Genomic DNA, 20,000 nt, shown 5'->3' with positions numbered 1-20,000 from the left:
TTTATTTTACAATGTATTACGAAGGAGACTTTTATCTTTTAATGGATGGGGGGGGGGGGGGGCAACAGGGGCTAAGTTTGGGGAAACAAGAAGAAAATTAAACAAACAAACAAACAATTAAATAAACACCCACGCACGCACGCACACACACACACACAATACACACACAGTAGCCTATCCCTTACCCCGATCAGGTGCAGTGCCGACCCTGAGGCGACGGGCCCGCAGTGGTCAGTGACGAGCGCCCCCACGACCCTGCGCCACCTGCCGGGGGTCACCGCGCCCTCAAAGTCCTCGGACAAAAACTTGGGCAGGGGGCGCTCTGGACTCTCGCAGTTGTTGCCTGTAGGAGGGGGAAAATCTATAGCTATCAACTATATACGAGCTATGTCAAACTTAAATAATCCCATTTGCATTACCATCTATTCAATGAGTTATCAAACAACTCACAAATGTCAAAACAAATGACAAAATTGCTCGTCGATTTTCTTATCTCATCCTTTGTAAGTCTTTCCTAAACCAACTTATCATTTGATCAAAATCTTTTTTTTTTTTTTATCTATAAATTGTATCTACGATCTCCCGTCTCACTCAGTCCTGAAACCAATTATCAACTTGACGTTTAATGAAGAGAATTTATGACTGAGAACGAGGAACATCATATAACGAACGATGTAATTGATGTGTTTCGATGTTATAGCTACGTCGGACTAACAAGCAATTGTGCAATTCTGATGAAGATGTACAGTGAAACGCGTCAATTACACCTCTTGTTTTGTGTAGTTCTTTATTCTTATCTATAAGACTTTGTTATTTGTCACAATGAACTTTGTTAACATCTGATTATGAGTTAACAGGCAAGAGAGATGGAATGAGACGACGGGGAAAAAAAAAACTTTTTGAAACTGAATATATTGCTGGTTTAGAAAAAGTGTTAGGGGAAGTGTACCCCTCCCCCCCTTCCCTTGCCCTCTTTTCCCTTCCCTGTTACTCCATGCCCTTGCCTGGCACTCATCTTCCCCCGCACTCCCCCCCCCCACCCCTTCCCTGGCACTCTCCCCGCTTTCCCTAGCACTTCTCCTACTTGCCTGGCCCTCTCAACCCTTCCCTGACACCCCCACAGTACGTACCTGTCCATCCGCGCTGGCACTGGCACACCCCGGCATCGCAGAACCCCCTGGCAGAGCACCTGTGGTAGCACTCGTCCCCGATGTACACGTGCGAGAGGGACCAGCTGTGTTGTTGTCGCCAGCCGTCTCTCTGGATGAACCTTATTCGGGTTCGTTCTGACCTGTAAATGTGTGTTTGTTTCATTATTATTCTTTTATTTATTATATTTTTTCTGCTCTTTCATGATTTATTTTTACTTATTTATTTGTATTTCTATTTTTTTTTTCTGGTGAATTTCAGTTGTCAACTTTTTTGAAAATGACTTTCAGCATTTTTCCTTCTTGCTATGGCATGTTTAATCTCTTTGTTAATCGTTCTTGTCTATGGTTACATATTTCAGAATTACTTTGATCAGCTCTGCTATTGTACCGTTATATGTTTTTTTTTCTCTCCCAAATCTTATATTACTTCAGAAATGCATAAGTATATATTCACTTATTTCTGTGTGAATTCAGCTAGTATATTAATTTTCTTCAAGTTCTTTCAAGATCTATTTTCGGACCACCTTCAATCGTACCCACAAATGTATATATTTAGGCACATACATTATTCATTGCTCCACATTCCCCGAGTATTTCAGCTCGTATCTGAGAATGTATGTTTCTTTTACGTAAACTGAATCATTATATAAATATCAAACGAATTATTCCTTGTGTACAGACTCGTAATTAAACACATTTTCACGAATCTAATTTCTATTTCTTCATAATCCAATGAAAGCACTTTCGAGGTTTAGACTCAAAATCCCCATGAATGATAAAAAGGAAAGTACCATTTAATTTCCTTTTGCGTTTCTCTTTCAGCTATTCAACCCACACTCAAAACCTCTCTGACCTACCATGCACGGGAAGGCACGAGCATGGTGACCTGTGTTGGGGCTGAGTGCAGGTCCGAGGTCAGCCTGGAGTCTGGCCAATACTCGGTGCAGTCGGGGTCAGAGGGCAAGCAGTGACCTCTCATAGGCCACCAGGTTGTTCCGTGGTCGATTGAGTATTCGACCTCCACGTCTGCGGAAATTCGCTCGGGAATTAAAAGACTTTGAGTAGAAACAGTAGGAGACATATATTACAATTAATATAATGAACAGAATTTCTAGCGACAAATGTAGAAGAAAGGTATGAATGAGACTGAATATCACTTGCGTGTTTAGATACCTTTCGTACCTTTCTTCTACAATTAATATGTTTATCTATGGCAGCAATATTATACATCTATCCATCTTTGTATCTATCTAACTACTTATAATGCTATCCATCTATCTATCAATCCATTCAGCTATCTGTCTATCCATCTACCTATCTATCTAACATCTACCCGTCTATATATATATATATATATATATATATATATATATATATATATATATATATATATATATATATATATTTATATATATATATATATATATATATATATAATATATATATATATATATATATATATATATATTATATATATATATATATATATATATATATATATTACATATACATACATACATAAAATATATATAAATATATAATTATATATATATATATATATATATGTGTGTGTGTGTGTGTGTGTGTGTGTGTGTGTGTGTGTGTGTGTGTGTGTGTGTGTGTGTGTGTGTGTATTCATCTATCTATCTATCTATCCATTCACCTATCTACCTACACACTCATAATTCCTCTTCATCATATTCACTTCCATCTTTTCAATCTCACCTTTCTTATTTCCAAAATCAAACAGAAACATACTGAACTACAATCAAAATTCAAAGAAATCTACACCTTCAGGAAAAAAAACAAAACAAACATCAAGAAATCGTTACCGTAGCAGAATCCTGTCTCCTTACAACCCATTGCTATAGTAAACTGAATGAAGCTGTGTTCATTCATCAGGATGTCTGGCGTCTCTGCAAACCTGTAACCTTCGCGACCTGTAAAGAGAGTATTGTGTAGTATATTTTGTTTAAATGTTAATGATAGAGGTTGTAATGTTTCGTTGAGAAAGTGGTTTGTATACATTTATTGTGAATTCCTGGAGGAAAAAGTGCTGGAGGAAAATGTGGTAAGCATATTTGCGTACAGGTTAACAATTACCAATGTTTCATAATAATACTTTATCATACACCGATAATGACATAGTAAGATCATACAGACACAAACCTCCCATCCCCCCACACACTCACACATACACCCACACATCCACACCCACACCCATCCCCCCACCCCCACCCCCACCCACCCACACAACCCGTACCACTGAAATGCAGACTGTTATGTTCTTGGCCACAGACGCGCTCCATCACCGAGCCGGGCCGCAGCAGCCACTGAGCCCCCGTGTCGAGGTCCGTGAAGGCTGGAAGCTCCCTCGCCAGGCTCGATATGTAGACCTGGGGGGAGGAAGAATTGGAATATATACTTTGGAGATTATGTGGCAATTCATAAATAAAAAGGCGTAGGTTGATGTATTTATGATTAGGAATATATATATGATTGAATATAAGGATGAAAAGTATATCTATCTATCTATCTATATATCTATAATCACGCACACACACACACACACACACACACACACACACACACACAATTTGGTATATCCTTTCTAAAAAGTCAATCAGTAATGAAATCAATTTCGTTTCTTCCACATAACCCATCAGATACAAAAGGCTAGGAAGACAAGGTACTTGTCTGTGTTTATGTCTGCTTGTTACTAGACAGATAGAGACAGACAGAGGAGAGCAAGTACGTAAGTGAGTGAGTGAGTAAGTGAGAGAGACAGATAGAGAGAGAAGGAGGAAGAGACAGAGAGAGGGTGATAGATACAAAGAGAAAGACAGATAAATGAATAAATAAATAAACAAATAAAGAGAGAGAGAGAGAGAGAGAGAGAGAGAGAGAGAGAGAGAGAGAGAGAGAGAGAGAGAGAGAGAGAGAGAGAGAGAGAGAGAGAGAGAAAGAGCCAGAGATGCATAAACAGACGCCCCTCTCACCTCGTCCACGGACCACATGCTCCTGAAGGCGCCGTCCGTCGAGGGCTGCCACCAGCGCAGGCGGGTCGCGTTGGACTTCGACGTCTCTGCGGGGAAGAAAGGCGGCAGCGGTTTAGGTCTTGAAACGCGGGTGTGGGGGAGAGGGAGGAGGTGGGGAGGTGGGGGAGAGGTGGAGAAGTGGGGGAGGAGGAGGAGGAGGAAGAGGTAGAGGAGGAGGAGGTAAAGGAGGTAGAGGAAGAGGAGAAGGAAGAGGTAGAGGAGGGGGAGGAGGTAGAGGAAGAGGTAGAGGAGGGAGAAGGATGGGAGGAGGTAAAGAGGTGGGGAGGCGGGGGAGATATGGTGGGGGGGAGGGAGGAGGGATGGGAAGAGGGAAAGAGGTGGGAGGGGGTAGGGGGTGGGGGAGGGGGAGGAAGCAGAGGGCGCGGGGAATAGAAGAGCAACTAGTGGAGAGACGACTAGGGACTAAGAAAAAAATGTATATATACATATAAACAGATATATCATAAATATCAAAAGACCAAACCGAATCGAAATCCTCATGACAACAAGAACAAAGACCCAACGACACCATCCGCGTCGCAGCCGAGCCCTCCTCACCTGGCAGAGTGAGCGTCACGTGTTGTGTTTGCAGCCCCGCCCTCTCCGCCTTCGCCTGCGCCCCCGCCTTCGCCCCCGCCTCCTCCTCCGGCCCCAGCTCGGCCAGCAGCGCCCACGTCACGCCCCCGTCGGTGGAGAACTGCAGTAGCACGGGAGCGTCGTCCGTACCCAGGTCGTCGGGCGTGCAGCCGTACCGGATGTAGAACTGAACGACGCTGTGGGTGGGTGGGATGAGTGGTCAGCAGGCTGGACTTTTGAATTTTGTTTATATATATATATATATATATATATATATATATATATATATATATTATATCTATCTATTTATCTATCTTTATATATATATACATATATATATATATACATATGTATATATATATATTTATATACATATGTATGTATATATATATATATATATATATATATATATATATATATATATACATATATATATATATATGTATATATATATGTATATATATATATATATATATATATATATATATATATATATATATATATATATATATATATATATATATATATATTCTTAGTGGAGAGTTGTTTGCATTTTTTGTTATAATTTCATGATTTGCTTAAAGAAAGGCGTATTTTCAATAAACACGGAGCAGAAGGATGAAGGTGAAAAAGAAAGGACAAGACAAAGAAGCCAAAGAAACAAACGCAATAATGAAATACAAAAGAAAAGAGACAGAGGGGAAAGAAGTTCCGAAAGAAGGATAACAAAAAGAGAATAAAAATAAGAGGAAAATATTAGTAAAAACAGAAGAAACTACAAAGAATAAAAAAAAAAAAAAAAAAAAAAAAAACGAAAACAAAGAAAACCAAAGAGACAGCAAGATACAAGCCCAGTGCCCCTGTGCCCCTGTGCCCCTCAGCCTCACCCTCCAAACGAGAGATCGAGGTCTGTAGTGACAAGCATCCTCTCCCCCTGCTCGGAGAAGACCAGAGACTCGCCCGCCACCACGCCGCACGCCCGCGACACTTCGCTGCCCGACCACCGCAAGAACGTCTCCGCCAGATCGGCTCCTGTTACGTGGGCGTGGGTTTGATTAAGGACTTAGTTAGTGTTTTGTGTTGCTTGCTAAATGGGTGTTTGTTGTTTGTTCTGGTGACTTAGTCTTTTAATGTGATGTTTTGATGTTCTATATGATGTTTGGTGTTTGTTCTAGTGATTAGACTTAATTTTTTAATGTGATATTCTGATGTTCTATATGATGTTTGTTGTTTGTTCTAGTGACTTAGTCTTTTGATGTGATGTTCTGATGTTCTATATGATTTTGCAGTGACTTTATTCTTCGGTGACACTTCAGCCAGATTGGCTCTTTCTCAAGGGCTCTTAGGCTGGCCTTTGTTAGTGTTTCTCATCGTTTATTTAATTGGTCCTTATTACTATATTTGGTGATATAATAACACAATCTAACATACCCCCCCCCCCCCACTATCTCGTCTAAGCTCACGAACCTTCGAAATCGTGCATCAGCGTCTGCGGATTATCCACCTCCAGATGGCACGTGCAGTTCCCTTCGTACTGCACGTCGCACTCGCACGTCTCCCCGTCGAGGCAAGACCCGTGGCCCCCGCAGTGGTCGAGGCACGCAGGACCCACGTACACGTTGTCCACTGCCCACGGGACGGAAGCCTCACGCGCGCCGTAGTAACCTTGGTACCATCGGAACCGCGCGGTGCTGTGGGGTGGGGAGGGTCGGGGGGAGGGAGGGGTTGAGAGAGGGTGGGTCGGGGGGAGGGAGGGGTTGAGAGAGGGTGGGGAGGGATGGGGAGGGGGAGAGGTTGAGAGAGGGTGGGTCGGGGGGAGGGAGGGGTTGAGAGAGGGTGGGTCGGGTGGGATGGGGAGGGAGGGGTTGAGAGAGGGTGGGTCGGGATGGGGAGGGGGAGAGGTTGAGAGAGGGTGGGTCGGGAGGGGGAGAGGTTGAGAGAGGGTGGGTCGGGGGGAGGGAGGGTTGAGAGAGGATGGGTCGGGGGGAGGGAGGGTTGAGAGAGGGTGGGTCGGGGGGAGGGAGAGAGACATGTGTTAGCAGTTGTCTTGACGGCGAGGATAAAATGAATGATAGCATTATAATAATGGGAGCTTAATTAAAATGATAACAATGATAATAATAACAACAATAATAGTAACAATAATAATAATGATAATAATAATGAATATGGGTGATGCAAATGAAGAATGATAATTAAAATAATAACAATTATAATAATAACAACAATGATAGTAACAATAATAATGATGATAATAGTAACGATAATAATGATAAAAACAATAATATGAAAGTGTGGATAGTAATGATAATTAGTAAAAATCAGGAATGGGAAAGAGCAGGTGATACTGACTAATGATAATGTACGTATCGAAAGTGTGAATAAAAATAGTAAATGATAACAAGGTGTGAACAGGTTTGAACTTCAGGGTAATAATCATAAAAATTGAACAGCCTGAGTGTGAACGAGGGAGAGTTTCTGGGTGTTTGTTTGTTTGTTTGTTTTATTTCTGTTTAAAGAACATAGGATTTATATCGATATCCGGGGATTTTTTGAGGTCAAAGGTTATGGTCATAAGTTGTGGTTTGGATAATTGCTATTTTGCGCGGTTTGTTGTTAGTATACTGTAGGTATATATATCCCTTCTAATTGTAATTGACCGATATATCTCTAATTAGCATTTTTCTCTGTTTCTCAGTAACATTCTTTTGAATAATTTTCATTATTCTTTTCGCTAAATTGCACCAACCCTTTATGACAAATCTTACGAACATTCTTTCCACAATGCAATGCAACCCCCACTTACTATGACTCCCTAACACCCCTCCCCCACCCACCCACCCACCCCGCCCCGCCCCCAAGCACGTACCCACAAATCCGCAGATCCGACAGAGGGACGACAACCCGCGTCCACACCCCGGGAGGAGCCGCGTGTGGATAGTGGATGGTGGGCGTGCGGAGTTCGTGCAGACAGTCGGGGCTCGAGTGGTGGACGCTGCTGGCGGGACGCACGGTGGTCCAGCTCAGGCCGGCGTCCATCGTGTACTGGACGCTCACGCTGTGCTCTCGGGCGGTGACGTCACCGCACCCCACCATTATCTTGAAAAAGGGTAGGCATATGTAAATATATGTATGTATATATATATATATATATATATATATATATATATATATATAGATGTATATATATGTACACACACACACACACACACACACACACACACACACACACACACACACATATATATATATATATATATATATATATATATATATATATATATATATATATATATATATATATATAATTTATACATATATATGTATATTATATATATATAATATACATATATATATATGTATATATATGTATATGTATATATATAATTATATATATATAATTATATATATATGTATATGTATATATATATAATTATATATATAATTATATATATGTAATTATATATATAATTATATATATATATATATATATATATATATATATATATACATACATATATGCACACACACACACACACACACTATTTTCTCTCTCACTTAAAGTCACTGTTTTATGAACGAAGGCGGAACATCTTGATATAATAAAATATCATTCCACCATCTTGTGTGAAAGATGGTGGAATGCAGTAACGCATTTTAACATAGAAATACAGGGAGGTAAAGATTTGACCTTGCATCCTTGACCTTACATCATACTGAAGCACAGAATCCGGGCCAACGCTGAGGTCACGAGTGTAGAGCGCGTGTTCGCCTTCCTGGTTCCCGAATACGAGGCCACGTTGACCCTCATTCCTGCAAGAGACAGTCGATTGCATTTTCCGGTTGATTTCTGTTGATTTCGTGGTTGTTTCATGTTGGTGGTAGCTAGTTTTTTGTTTTTTGTTTTGTTTTTGTTCGGTGTTCTGGTAGGTTGAGTGGTTGATTTCATGTGTTTAAGTTTGTTAATTTAGTGTTTGTTTTCTCTGTTTAATCGTTTTTTTGTCGATTGTACAGGTGGGTTTGATTTGGCTTAATTTAGTGTTACACATTTGACTGAGTCGATGTGATGCCGATGTACTGAATCTGAATTTATCAATTATTTTCTTAAATTGTCTGTGAGGATGCTGTCCGTTTTATTTTTTTTTTTTGAGAAGTGTGTGTTTTTATTTTGATCTGATTAGACTAGCAGGTGAGAAAACGGCAAGCACTTGGAAGTCACTCAACTGTTTGCACATGACGTCGACTTCCCCGCCGGGCCAGTCGAGCCAGGCGTCGGGCACGGGCGTCGTCTTCTCGAAGTCGTCGTGGAGGGCGTTGGGCGACACGGGCGTGCCTCCTATGAAGACGTTGTCGACCGCCCACGTGTGCGTCAGGAGGCCCTCGTGCCGCGGCTGCCACAGGCGGAACCTGGTGGCGTTGGTGGCAGCCTCGGGGAAGTCGCGCAGGCTGATGCTCACGAATTCGGGCGAGGACAAGGGCGTGTAGTGGACCTCCTGAAGGGGGAGGGAGGAGGAGGGAGGGAGGGTGAGAGAGAGGGTTACGAGCTCATGCAAGAGGATTTGATACTGCTTTCGAAAGAAAGAGAAAGGAGTAGGAGAAATACGAAAAAAACAACATAAGACATAGACGTGTAGTGTATTTCATGAAGAGGATGGGTGAAGGAAGAGTTACATGCCCCTTGAAAAAGGTCTCATATTGCTCCGGAAAACAAACAAGAAGAAGGAATAAAAAAAAACCACAATAATATACTCCTTTGGAAAGAGGGAGAAATGAGGAGGGAGTTTCCTGGAGGAAGTGTGGGGGAGAAAAGGCTACGTTCTCCTAGCAGTTTTCATAATGCTTTAGACAGAAGGATGAAAAAAAAACAATAAAAAACACGCAGTAATAGAAGACAAGGGCGACTGTATCAATAAATAACTAAATAAATCATAAATCATTAGAGAGGAGAGACGTAATAGTTAGTTAACTTCACAATGAATGAAGTAACAAATAAATAAAGACAATAAATTAATGAAAAAAAGGAGAAGGATGACAAGGGAGAGGGAAAGACACACAGAGACAGATAACATGGGATTGTAGTGGAGAAAGGCGCGTGTCCTAAAAGGAAGGAGGTATGGTAGTAGTCTTTCTTCTAAATAGTTTAGGTCTTCTATGGTAGTGCCATGGAAGGCCTAAACTATTTAGAAGAAAGAGATGGTCATGTTCAACTGAAGAATTTGGCGGACTTTATATGCACGAAAAGGGGACAATACTCTTCTGAATTCGGATCTACAATCGATATTTAGAATTATGATTCATTTTTTTTTTCACATTCTATACGGGTGAGACTAGGGATGATGTTGCTTTGAGAAGAGGGAGACAATATGCTGTATATCTTCATGTGTATACATTGTATGTTTTATAGAATATCAGAAAATTTAATATACATATACATATATATATATATATATATATATATATATATATATATATATATATATATACATAATATATATATATATATATATATATATATATATATATATATATATATATATTATATATATATAATATATATATATATATATATATATATATATAATATATATATATAATATATATATATATATATATATATATATATATATATATATATATATATATATATATATATATATATAATATATATATATATATATATATATATATATATTATATAATAATATATATATATATATATATATATATATACATATATATATATATATATATAGAAAAAAAATATATATATATATATATATATATATATATATATATATATATATATATATATATATATATATATATATATACATATATACATACATACTTTATAGCATATGTGCAATCTAAGCCAAACCTAGCACCCACTTTGAGGAGTTTCCACGTGATTCCGCCATTGACAGAATACTGCACAAGAACACCGTAGCTGCGACTAGCTTGTTCACCCGACGAAGGCGGAGACGATGAAGAAGAGGGTGAAGAGGACGAGGAAGAGGACCCAGAAGGCGAGATAAGAGGGTCTTCGCTCATCGTCGCCCCTCTCTTAGTCCTCGCTCCTCTTGGCGTCTCACAGCCCATCATGATTGTGAATTGCACGTACTGGCCGCCCGTCATGTCCAGGTCTATGGTGGTTGCTTGTCGAACGCCGTCCTGGGAGGGAGGTGCAAGGGGTTCAGAGGGGCTTTGGTGGGTTGGGTGTGCTAACCCTTAGGGTCTGTTTACGTAATGGTGGTTGGTGTTGGAACGGATGTACTAACCCTTAGGGTCTGCTTACGTCGTGGTGGTGGTGTTGGGACGGATGTGCTAACCCTTAGGGTCTGTTTACGTAATGTGGTGGTGTGGGAACGGATGTGCTAACCCTTAGGGTCTGTTTACGTAATGTGGTGGTGTGGGAACGGATGTGCTAACCCTTAGGGTCTGTTTACGTAATGTGGTGGTGTGGGAACGGATGTGCTAACCCTTAGGGTCTGTTTACGTAATGTGGTGGTGTGGGAACGGATGTGCTAACCCTTAGGGTCTGTTTACGTAATGTGGTGGTGTGGGAACGGATGTGCTAACCCTTAGGGTCTGTTTACGTAATGTGGTGGTGTGGGAACGGATGTGCTAACCCTTAGGGTCTGTTTACGTAATGTGGTGGTGTGGGAACGGATGTGCTAACCCTTAGGGTCTGTTTACGTAATGGTGGTGGTATTGGAACGGATGTACTAACCCTTACGGTCTGTTTACGTAATGCATCGGATGTACTAAGGCAAGTACACTTAATGGCGATGGGGGGTGGAATGGATATACTAACCCTCCGGGATGTACATGTAGTGGCGATGGGGTAGACTGGATGTACAACCTTCCGGCATGTTCGTGTAATGGCGGTGGAGGTGAACTGCGTGTACATGTAATGGTGATGGAGGTGGAATGGATGTACTAACCTCCCAGCATTTTCATGGTAGTGCTATTTGGTAGTGGTGATGATGAACTATGATGATCTATCGGTATTTTTTAGATTCTGTGGCGTGTTGAAAGGGCATCATAATTTTTATTATTATTATTATTTTTTTATTATTATTATCATTATTATTATTATTTTTTTATTATATATATATATATTTTTTTTTTTGGGGGGGGGGGATCTAACGGAGAACGTGACATCATGTTTTTTTTCTCTTTTAGGTAATGGAGTGGTTGTGATTGGAACGTACATCCTTTCAAGTCTATGGCGATGCCTTGCTGTACGCCGTACCATGAGGAATATCATTCTATAGAAATGATGTATGGTGAACATATCATACTTTTCTCTCATGCTATTCATGTAATTTATCATCTTGTATATAAGAAATAACAATAATAACAATAACAGTAATAACGATAACAGTAAAATAACATTAATAACAACAACAATAACAACGACAACAGTAACAATAACTTCAATAACTGTAAAAATAATAACAACAGAAATAACAATAACAAGGACAACAATAATAGTACAAACAACTAACCCCTTCAAGAAAAGCAACCCACCTTGAAGAAAACCAACGCCGTTTTTGACACCAAGACGTGGCACCGTTGCGACACCTCCGCCCCCTGCGAGGAGTGCCACAGGGCGGTGTCAAGGTTCACGCGGTCAAAGGTGTCGAGCAGCTCACAGGGAAGGACTCTCGCGGGCACGCAGAAGGCTCCGAAGTAATCCTCGTCACACCTGGTAGGGTTAGGTAAGGTCAGGTCATCTGGGAAGGCTATTTGTGTTTGTGTTTACGGTCTATTTGGATATGTCCTGGAGGGCATGCTTACTCTGTGGTTTATTGGATAAGATATTTACAAACTCTCACGGATGCTCTTATATGATACGTACATTAATTGTGAATAATTTATGAAGATTTGCATCATTATATATTATATCGATCAATTTTACCGAAGTACACATTTTTTGCATTTAAATTAACATTCCCGACGGGGGATTTCTAGCCTAGAATGTCCAAATGCCGGGGCGTTCGAATTATTAGGCCTAAATCAATTGAATAGCCGGCACAATACTGTGCCGCCCGGCAACTGGGCTTTTGAATGCGCGGTACACATGCTGTACCACCCGTCCTGTGTGGGTTAACATACATCAATGCTACACGCGGTTAAACTCTAGGGGTTACATCGCCCGTTTTCAAATACGATATCTCTTTTTCATAAAGAACATTTATCTCTTTTTATTTCTTTTGAACAAATATGAACAAATAACAAAATAAGTAAACACGATAACGATGAAATAAGGAAGTGAAATAGACACACTCTCCCCATTCAGACAATACCCATGGCCAGAAAGCATCCAACAGCTATTTATATTAATCTTCAAATCTTAATTAATCCTTCCGTTATGGTAATTTTTCGCGGAAGCGGATCACTTTCGCACTGCATCTTTTTCTTAAAAATATAAGCCAGTTATTCCTTAAATTGTGTAACTAACTCATCATACCCCCTCGATCACATAAAGCAAAAAGAACCACGCACACCACTAACAAAAGTAACTTAAACTAAAATTGAATAGACAGAAAAAAAATAATGATAAACAAATAATGATAACAATAATAATCACAACAAAAAAATAAAACGTAACCATAACAAAACTAAATAACAATAAAAATGCTCAATCCAAGTGAAGGCGACGCGGCAGACACTCACCGACACGTCCCATCGAGGCAGTAGCCATGGCCAGAGCACATCCAAGGGCACGTGTCTCCTACGAAGAGGTTGTCGACCGCCCACGAGACGTCCCTCCCGCCGCGCCCTTCTTGCTCCGACTCCACCAGGCGTATGCGGGTCCTCTCTCCACTAAAGTCAAAGAGGAAGAGAGATTGAGCGAAAATAAAAAGGATGTTTATGACTTGGAAGATATAGGTGCCGTCCGTATTCGTTTTTCTTGGTGGTGTATTATTCGCGTTTATTGTTTAATACCAGTCAAAGCATCTCAATACTTCAGGGATACACTAAGTAAGCCAAAATTAAAAAGATAAAGGCCATACGGGGTTCTCGCATGGGTTCTCATTTTGAAATGGTGATAACGATAAAAACGACAACAAAAATCATGGGAAAAAAGTAAAAACCAAGCATCCTCACTAAGCTCTTTCAGGCAGAGTGGTAGTAACCCTTGTCCAGTCCCCACTGGTGGTGGAACTGAAGGTCGTGGGCAGGTGGAACGCCCCGCAATCCACCTGCGGGGGAGCACACAGCTCGCGCACCAGCTGCCAGGTCTTGCCGTGGTCAATGGAGTACTGGAGATCCACCTGCGTGTTGGGTGCGAAGCCGTTGCAGCCGATCTTGACGTCGAACTGGATCACACTCGCCCCGCTCGCCTCGAAGTCCCATGTCTCGGCGAACTTGTGGGCTGAGGAGGCCAAGGAGATGTTAATATAACTCAAAGTTTAGGATGCTAATATAACTCAAAATTGTTTTTATTGTTAGTCTATTTCATGTTTCGTTTCTGCGCTTTTGGGCTGAGTAGGCAAAGGAGAGGTTTTGTTATATTACTTTTTTTTAGTAAGGGGAGACTATGGTATTTAACTGATGAGTATTTTGGTCGTTTTTTCTATTTAATGTATCTTTTCATTTCAATCTTTTGTTTCTGAGCGAAACTGAGGGCAGGCTAACCAAAGGATAGCTTTTATTTTCGTTACTTTCGTCTTATTTGTTGAACTCGTGAGATGATCCCAATTTCTAAAATATTCTCATCGTTACTCTACTTTATATTTTCTTATTCCACAAGAAGGATTCTTTTTTCTATAATTCTATAAAACTAGGCGTGTGCTGTGCCTTTCATTCTTTAATTTAGTGTGCTATCACTTTGATTTTGAAACGTGGAATGAATCAATATCTTATTAATATAAAAGAAAGATATGAATGAGACTGAATATCTAAACACCTAAGAGATGTACTTGACGCGTTTCGACGGAGGTCTTTCTCAAAAATACATGTATTTTTTTAGAAAGACCTCCGTCGAAACGCGTCAAGTACATCTCTTGCGTGTTTAGATATTTAGTCTCATTCATACCTTTCTTCTACATTTGTCGCTATGAACTCTGTTCATCTAATTAATAATCTTTACTTACTATTGTTTTATGTGTGTTTCCCGCTATCGACACCCCCCCCCCCCCACACACACATAACCCACACATCCCACAACCCACCAGTCTGTCCGGAGAAGAGCAAGACAGGGTCGTCGTCCCTCCCACACGCAGGGGAGGTCGTGGCTCCCGCCCTCAGGAACCAGGGGTCGTGCGAGGTCGTGTTGCCCCCGAAGTCGTCGTACAGGCTGGCGGGCAGGCTCTCGTTGGCCTTCACCATCACGTTGTCCAAGTGCCACTCCGCTTGATCTTCTGCAGGAGGGGTGGGGGTGGGGGTAGGTCGTTATAGGTCGGCACTGTTTGTTTGTCTATATATATCTGAAATCTGCATGTCTCTCTATATATGTAAGTATTTCTATCGATCTATATAGATATATATTCATATCTGTCTTTATCAAAATCTGTATCAATGTTACAGGTCGGCACTGTTTGTTTAACTATGTCTAAACTATGTCGATCTATGTCTAAATCTAAAGTCATATTTGCCTAAATCTAAACCACTGTATCCGAATCTTTATCAATATACATACTGTATAACTATTTCTTTTGTTTCTAGATCTATATATTTTTCTATATCCATATCAAAATCTACATCAAAGTACCTGCATCTAAATTTACATCCTTCGATCACAATCTTTATATGTATCTATCTATATCAAAATCCACATCTAAATATTTCCATATCTAAATCTACATCACTGTATCTATTACCTATCGCTATCAACCCATATCTAAATCTATATCTACATAGATTAAAATCTAAATCTAAATTCCCATCTAAATCTAATTTTATCTAAACATCAATAAATATCTAAATACTCCTCCATATAACAGTCCTCCTAAGTATACTGTAAACTTCCTTCTAAATCTATGCCTAATTATCCCTCTAAATCTAAGTCAAAGTATCCCCTCTCAATCTAGGTCTAATTATCCTTCTAAATCTAAATCTAAATGTCCTTCTAAATCAAGACTAATTACTAACTCGAATCATTCCCTGTTAATCACCCGTCTAATTCTAAATCATCTAAACACCCCCATATCTCTCTCTCTGCCCCTACATACATACCCACATAACCACATACCCGCATAACCACATACCCGTATAACCACAAACCCGCATAACCACATACCCGTATAACCACAAACCCGCATACCCACATACCTGCATTCCCACATAACCACATAACCACAAACCCGCATAACCACATAACCACATACCCATATCCCCACATAACTCCATACCCACATGCCCGCATAACCACATACCCGCATAAGGCGCGTCGGACATCATCCTCATAGCCTCATAGCCCTGCCACCACCGGAAGCGGGTCTGGCGAGTCCGTGCGGCGTCGGGTAGCGGGATGAAGAACGGCTCGCGTCTGGAGGGGGAAGGAGGGAGGGAAATAGGAGGGAGGGAGGGAGGGAGGGAGGGAGGGAGGGTTGGGTGGGTAAGGAAGGGAGGTAGGGGGAGGGAGGAGGGAAGAGGGAGGAGGGAAGAGGGAGGAAGGAGGGAGGGAGGTAGGAGGGAGGGAGGGAGGGAAGGAGGGAGAGGGAGGGAGAGAGGGAGGGAGGGAGGGAGGGAGGAAGGGAGGGAAGGAGAGGAGGGAGGTAGGGAGGGAGGGAGAGAGAGAGGGACGGAGGGAGGGAGGGAGAAGGGAGGGAGGGAGAATGGAGAGAGGGAGGGAGGGAGGGAGGGAAAGGAGGGAGGGAGGAGGGTGGAGGAAGGGAGGAAAGAGGTAGAATGGAGAAGAGAGGAAAAGGGGGAAGGGGAAAGGAGGAGGAAAAAGGGAAAAGAAAGGAGGAGGGAGGGAAGGGGAAACGGTGGAGAAAGGAGGAAGGAGATAGGAGGAGGGAGAAGGAAGAAGAGAGGAGGAGGGAGGGAGAGAGGGAGAAGGGTGGGGGAAACGGTGGAGAAAGGAGGAAAGAGAGTGAGAAAAGTGGGAGAGGAAAACGGTGATGAAAGTGGGAAGGAAGGAAAAAATTATGATGAGAGCGATGGTTGATTTGATAATGAACATAATGATTATAAGTTTAGATAATGATGATAATAGAATGCCAATAAAAAATAAGATAAAATGATTTTAATGATAATAACATGTGACTCTCATGTTATCGAAATGTTGAGTGTGTCCCTGTAGACTTTCATTAAATAATATTCAATATCATAGCAATATTATCAGCATTTGACTATGATGATGATGAAAATGATGATAATAATGATGAAAATAATGCTGATGATAATGATAATAACAATAACAATAATAATAACACAAATAATAATAACAACGGTAATGATAGTAAAAAAATCAACAATAAAAATAATCATAACAACAATAACAATCAACCAATAACTAAACCACGCCCACCTCTTATTTGTCTCCGTAGCCTCGAACTGTTGCAACAACTCCCAGCTCTGGCCGTTGTCGGGAGAATGTTCGAGAATTACGTTGTCTCGGGGGACCACAGCCTGACGACATCTTCCCCCTGCTTCAGGTGAGCCGATCTGCAGGTGGAAGACTAGGTACCTGGCAGGGGAGGGAGGGAGGGGAGGGGAGGGGAGGGAGGGAGGGAGGAAGAGGGTAGGGGTGAGAAAGAGAGAGAAAGAGAGAGAGAGAGAGAGAGAGAGAGAGAGAGAGAGAGAGAGAGAGAGAGAGAGAGAGAGAGAGAGAGAGAGAGAGAGAGAGAGAGAGGAGAGAGAGGGAGAAAGAGAGAGAGAGAGAAAGAGAGAGAGAGAGAGAGAGAGAGAGAGAGAGAGAGGGAAAGGGGTAGAGGGAAGGGGTGAATGAAGGAAGGGAAGAAGAGGAAAGGAGGGAAGAGAAAGTGGAACGAGATTTGAGAAGGATTTTTCATGCATATCACACTGTTTCCTATTGATATTCCTTATTGTCTATGCTCATTAAGGTTTCCGTAATTTACAAAATAGATTCCCTTACGTTTGACAGGTTTGATAATCAGAGGAATAGGTGAATAAACATAATGAATAGCTAAGGTACATTTGATAAGTACGTAAACAAACAGAAGGATGGACCCCCAAAACCTGGCCATAGTTCCTACTTGATGTTCCTGGTGTCGAGCTCCTTGGTGGTGGCGAAGCGGGGTCCTGCAGCCGAGAAAACGAGGGCGTGTCCAGAGTGGTGAGGGCCGCATCCCAGGCCAACGGCGGCGCCCTCGGTTCGGTCCCACGACGGCGAAATGGCCTCGTCCCCCTCGAAGTCGTCCTCCATCCATGAGGGGTTGTGGGCGGGGAGGAGGCCGCAGTAGGTTCCTGGGGACGACGAGGGGTTTTCGGAATGACAGTAGGAAGAGTAGCCAAGCGAAGAATGAAGGAAGGGAAGAAGAGGAAAGGAGGGAAGAGAAGGTGGAACGAAAAGCAACCCTAATGAATATTACCATACCCATCAACACCAATCCATATAAAAACATGCAACTTTACAATGCACGACGTTGCATACCACGCCGTTCACTCAACATGACAACTCATTTACATGCGAAGAACAGCGCCCCGCTTAAGACCACGCCTCCCGAAGTGCACTCACCGTTGTATCCCTTGTCACACTTGCATGTCCCCGCGGCGGTGCAGACCCCGTGGCCGTGGCAAAGGTACGGGCAGGGAGGACCGATGTAAAGCTGTCGGATTGCAAACACGCTGTTGTCTGTCTCTCCCGGATTCTCTTGCTTCCAGCGGAGTTGCACCGACCTGTAGGAGGGTGACGGGATATAGCATGTGTGATGAGTGATGGTGTGTGGTAGTGGGTGTTAATGTGTGTGTGTGTGTGTGTATATCTCTCTCTCTTTCTCTCTCTCTCTATCTTTTTCTCTCTCTCTCTATTTCTCTCTCTCTCTCTCTCTCTCTCTCTCTCTCTCTCTCTCTCTCTCTCTCTCTCTCTCTCTGTGTATGTGTGTGTATGTCTCTCTCTTTCTCTCTCTCTCTCTCTCTCTCTCTCTCTCTCTCTCTCTCTCTTTGTGTGTGTGTGTGTGAGTAAGTACAATTGATATAATACGTAGACACAAGAAAGAACACTCGGATAAACAAAATATCCACCAAAAAACACGTGCCTAACCTATATTCTGCGCGTTTGAGTAAACACACACATCTACACATTAAACTCCCTCCTCCTGCCTTCGTCTCACACATTCACAACCTCCTTACTCCCTTTGCCTTTCACACATATTATTTTTCTTCCTCTTACTCTCACTCTACCCCCATACCTACACCACCTCCCCTCCCCCCTTCCCCCTGCCCTCCCCCTTCCCCTTTCCTTCCCTTCTCTCCTGATCTCCTCTCCTTCCCTTTGCCTTTTCCTGCCTTCCTTCCCTCCCCTTGTCCCTCCCCTATCCCTTATCTATCATCTATTCCTACCTACTCCCCCTTCTCGATCCCCCTTCCCTCAATCCGTCCTCCCTATCCACACACTCTCTCCTTCACCTACCTCACACCTCACTCCTCTCCCTCTTCTCACCCCCTCCATCCCCCTTCCTCTCCCTACTTACTCCCCACCCATACCCCTCCCTCCTTTCCTTCCTTCCTCCCTCCCTCCCTCCCCCCTTCCCCCTCCTCACCCCTGCGCCATCCTGTGGTCGACGTGATGGAGCGCCGTCGTCCAGGGCCCGTGATGCGCCGGCCTGTACACGCTGGGCTCGCTGGGGGCGTGGCAGTGCAGGGCCGAGGAGGGGCATCCTTCGTCCACCAGGGACCAAGTCACGCCCCCGTCCTTGCTGTATTGAAGGAGGACAGGAGATCCTTCGGGTCCTGTTTCCTCGGCGGAGCATCCTACGCTGATCTGCGGAGCAAGTGGAGATTTTTTTTTTTTTTTTTTTTTTTGGGGGGGGGAGGGGGGCGCGTGTATGTGGGTGCATGTTCGTGTGTGTCTTTATGTATGTTTGTGTGGTTAGTGATTGTTACGTAATTTGAGTCTGATCTGTATTTTAATTGACACAACTGAATAACAACCCGTTCCACAAAGACAGAAATGGAAATACTGACAAACAATTCTAAAAATAAAAGTATATATATATATATGTATATACATATATATATATATATATATATATATATATATATATATATATATATATATATATATATATATATATATATATATATACATATATAT

General features: G+C 42.0%; 1 protein-coding gene across 1 annotated transcript in view; it reads right to left on the bottom strand.

Annotated features, from left to right (window-relative positions):
* LOC122255347 (reelin) overlaps positions 1-20,000 on the bottom strand; it is a 72,566-nt gene that overhangs the window by 12,878 nt on the left and 39,688 nt on the right. The window contains exons 26-47 of the mRNA XM_086542912.1: positions 19,447-19,667; positions 18,423-18,583; positions 17,941-18,151; positions 17,253-17,411; positions 16,153-16,265; positions 14,950-15,138; positions 13,883-14,150; positions 13,448-13,597; positions 12,299-12,476; positions 10,655-10,936; positions 8,990-9,258; positions 8,476-8,578; positions 7,635-7,864; positions 6,233-6,456; positions 5,653-5,797; positions 4,748-4,962; positions 4,151-4,236; positions 3,415-3,547; positions 2,984-3,091; positions 2,009-2,177; positions 1,131-1,291; positions 186-343 (exon numbers count right to left, since the gene is read on the bottom strand). Coding sequence (XP_086399038.1) covers positions 186-343; positions 1,131-1,291; positions 2,009-2,177; positions 2,984-3,091; positions 3,415-3,547; positions 4,151-4,236; positions 4,748-4,962; positions 5,653-5,797; positions 6,233-6,456; positions 7,635-7,864; positions 8,476-8,578; positions 8,990-9,258; positions 10,655-10,936; positions 12,299-12,476; positions 13,448-13,597; positions 13,883-14,150; positions 14,950-15,138; positions 16,153-16,265; positions 17,253-17,411; positions 17,941-18,151; positions 18,423-18,583; positions 19,447-19,667 — 3,933 coding nt within the window. The remainder of the gene's footprint in view (positions 1-185; positions 344-1,130; positions 1,292-2,008; positions 2,178-2,983; positions 3,092-3,414; positions 3,548-4,150; positions 4,237-4,747; positions 4,963-5,652; positions 5,798-6,232; positions 6,457-7,634; positions 7,865-8,475; positions 8,579-8,989; positions 9,259-10,654; positions 10,937-12,298; positions 12,477-13,447; positions 13,598-13,882; positions 14,151-14,949; positions 15,139-16,152; positions 16,266-17,252; positions 17,412-17,940; positions 18,152-18,422; positions 18,584-19,446; positions 19,668-20,000) is intronic.

This window comes from Penaeus japonicus, unplaced genomic scaffold (assembly GCF_977035675.1).
Source record: "Penaeus japonicus unplaced genomic scaffold, GWHDUDI00000001_assembly GWHDUDI00000013, whole genome shotgun sequence".
In the NCBI taxonomy this organism is placed as follows: domain Eukaryota; kingdom Metazoa; phylum Arthropoda; class Malacostraca; order Decapoda; family Penaeidae; genus Penaeus; species Penaeus japonicus.
Note: the sequence above shows the minus strand (reverse complement) of the source record. Positions and strands in the feature narration are given on the sequence as shown.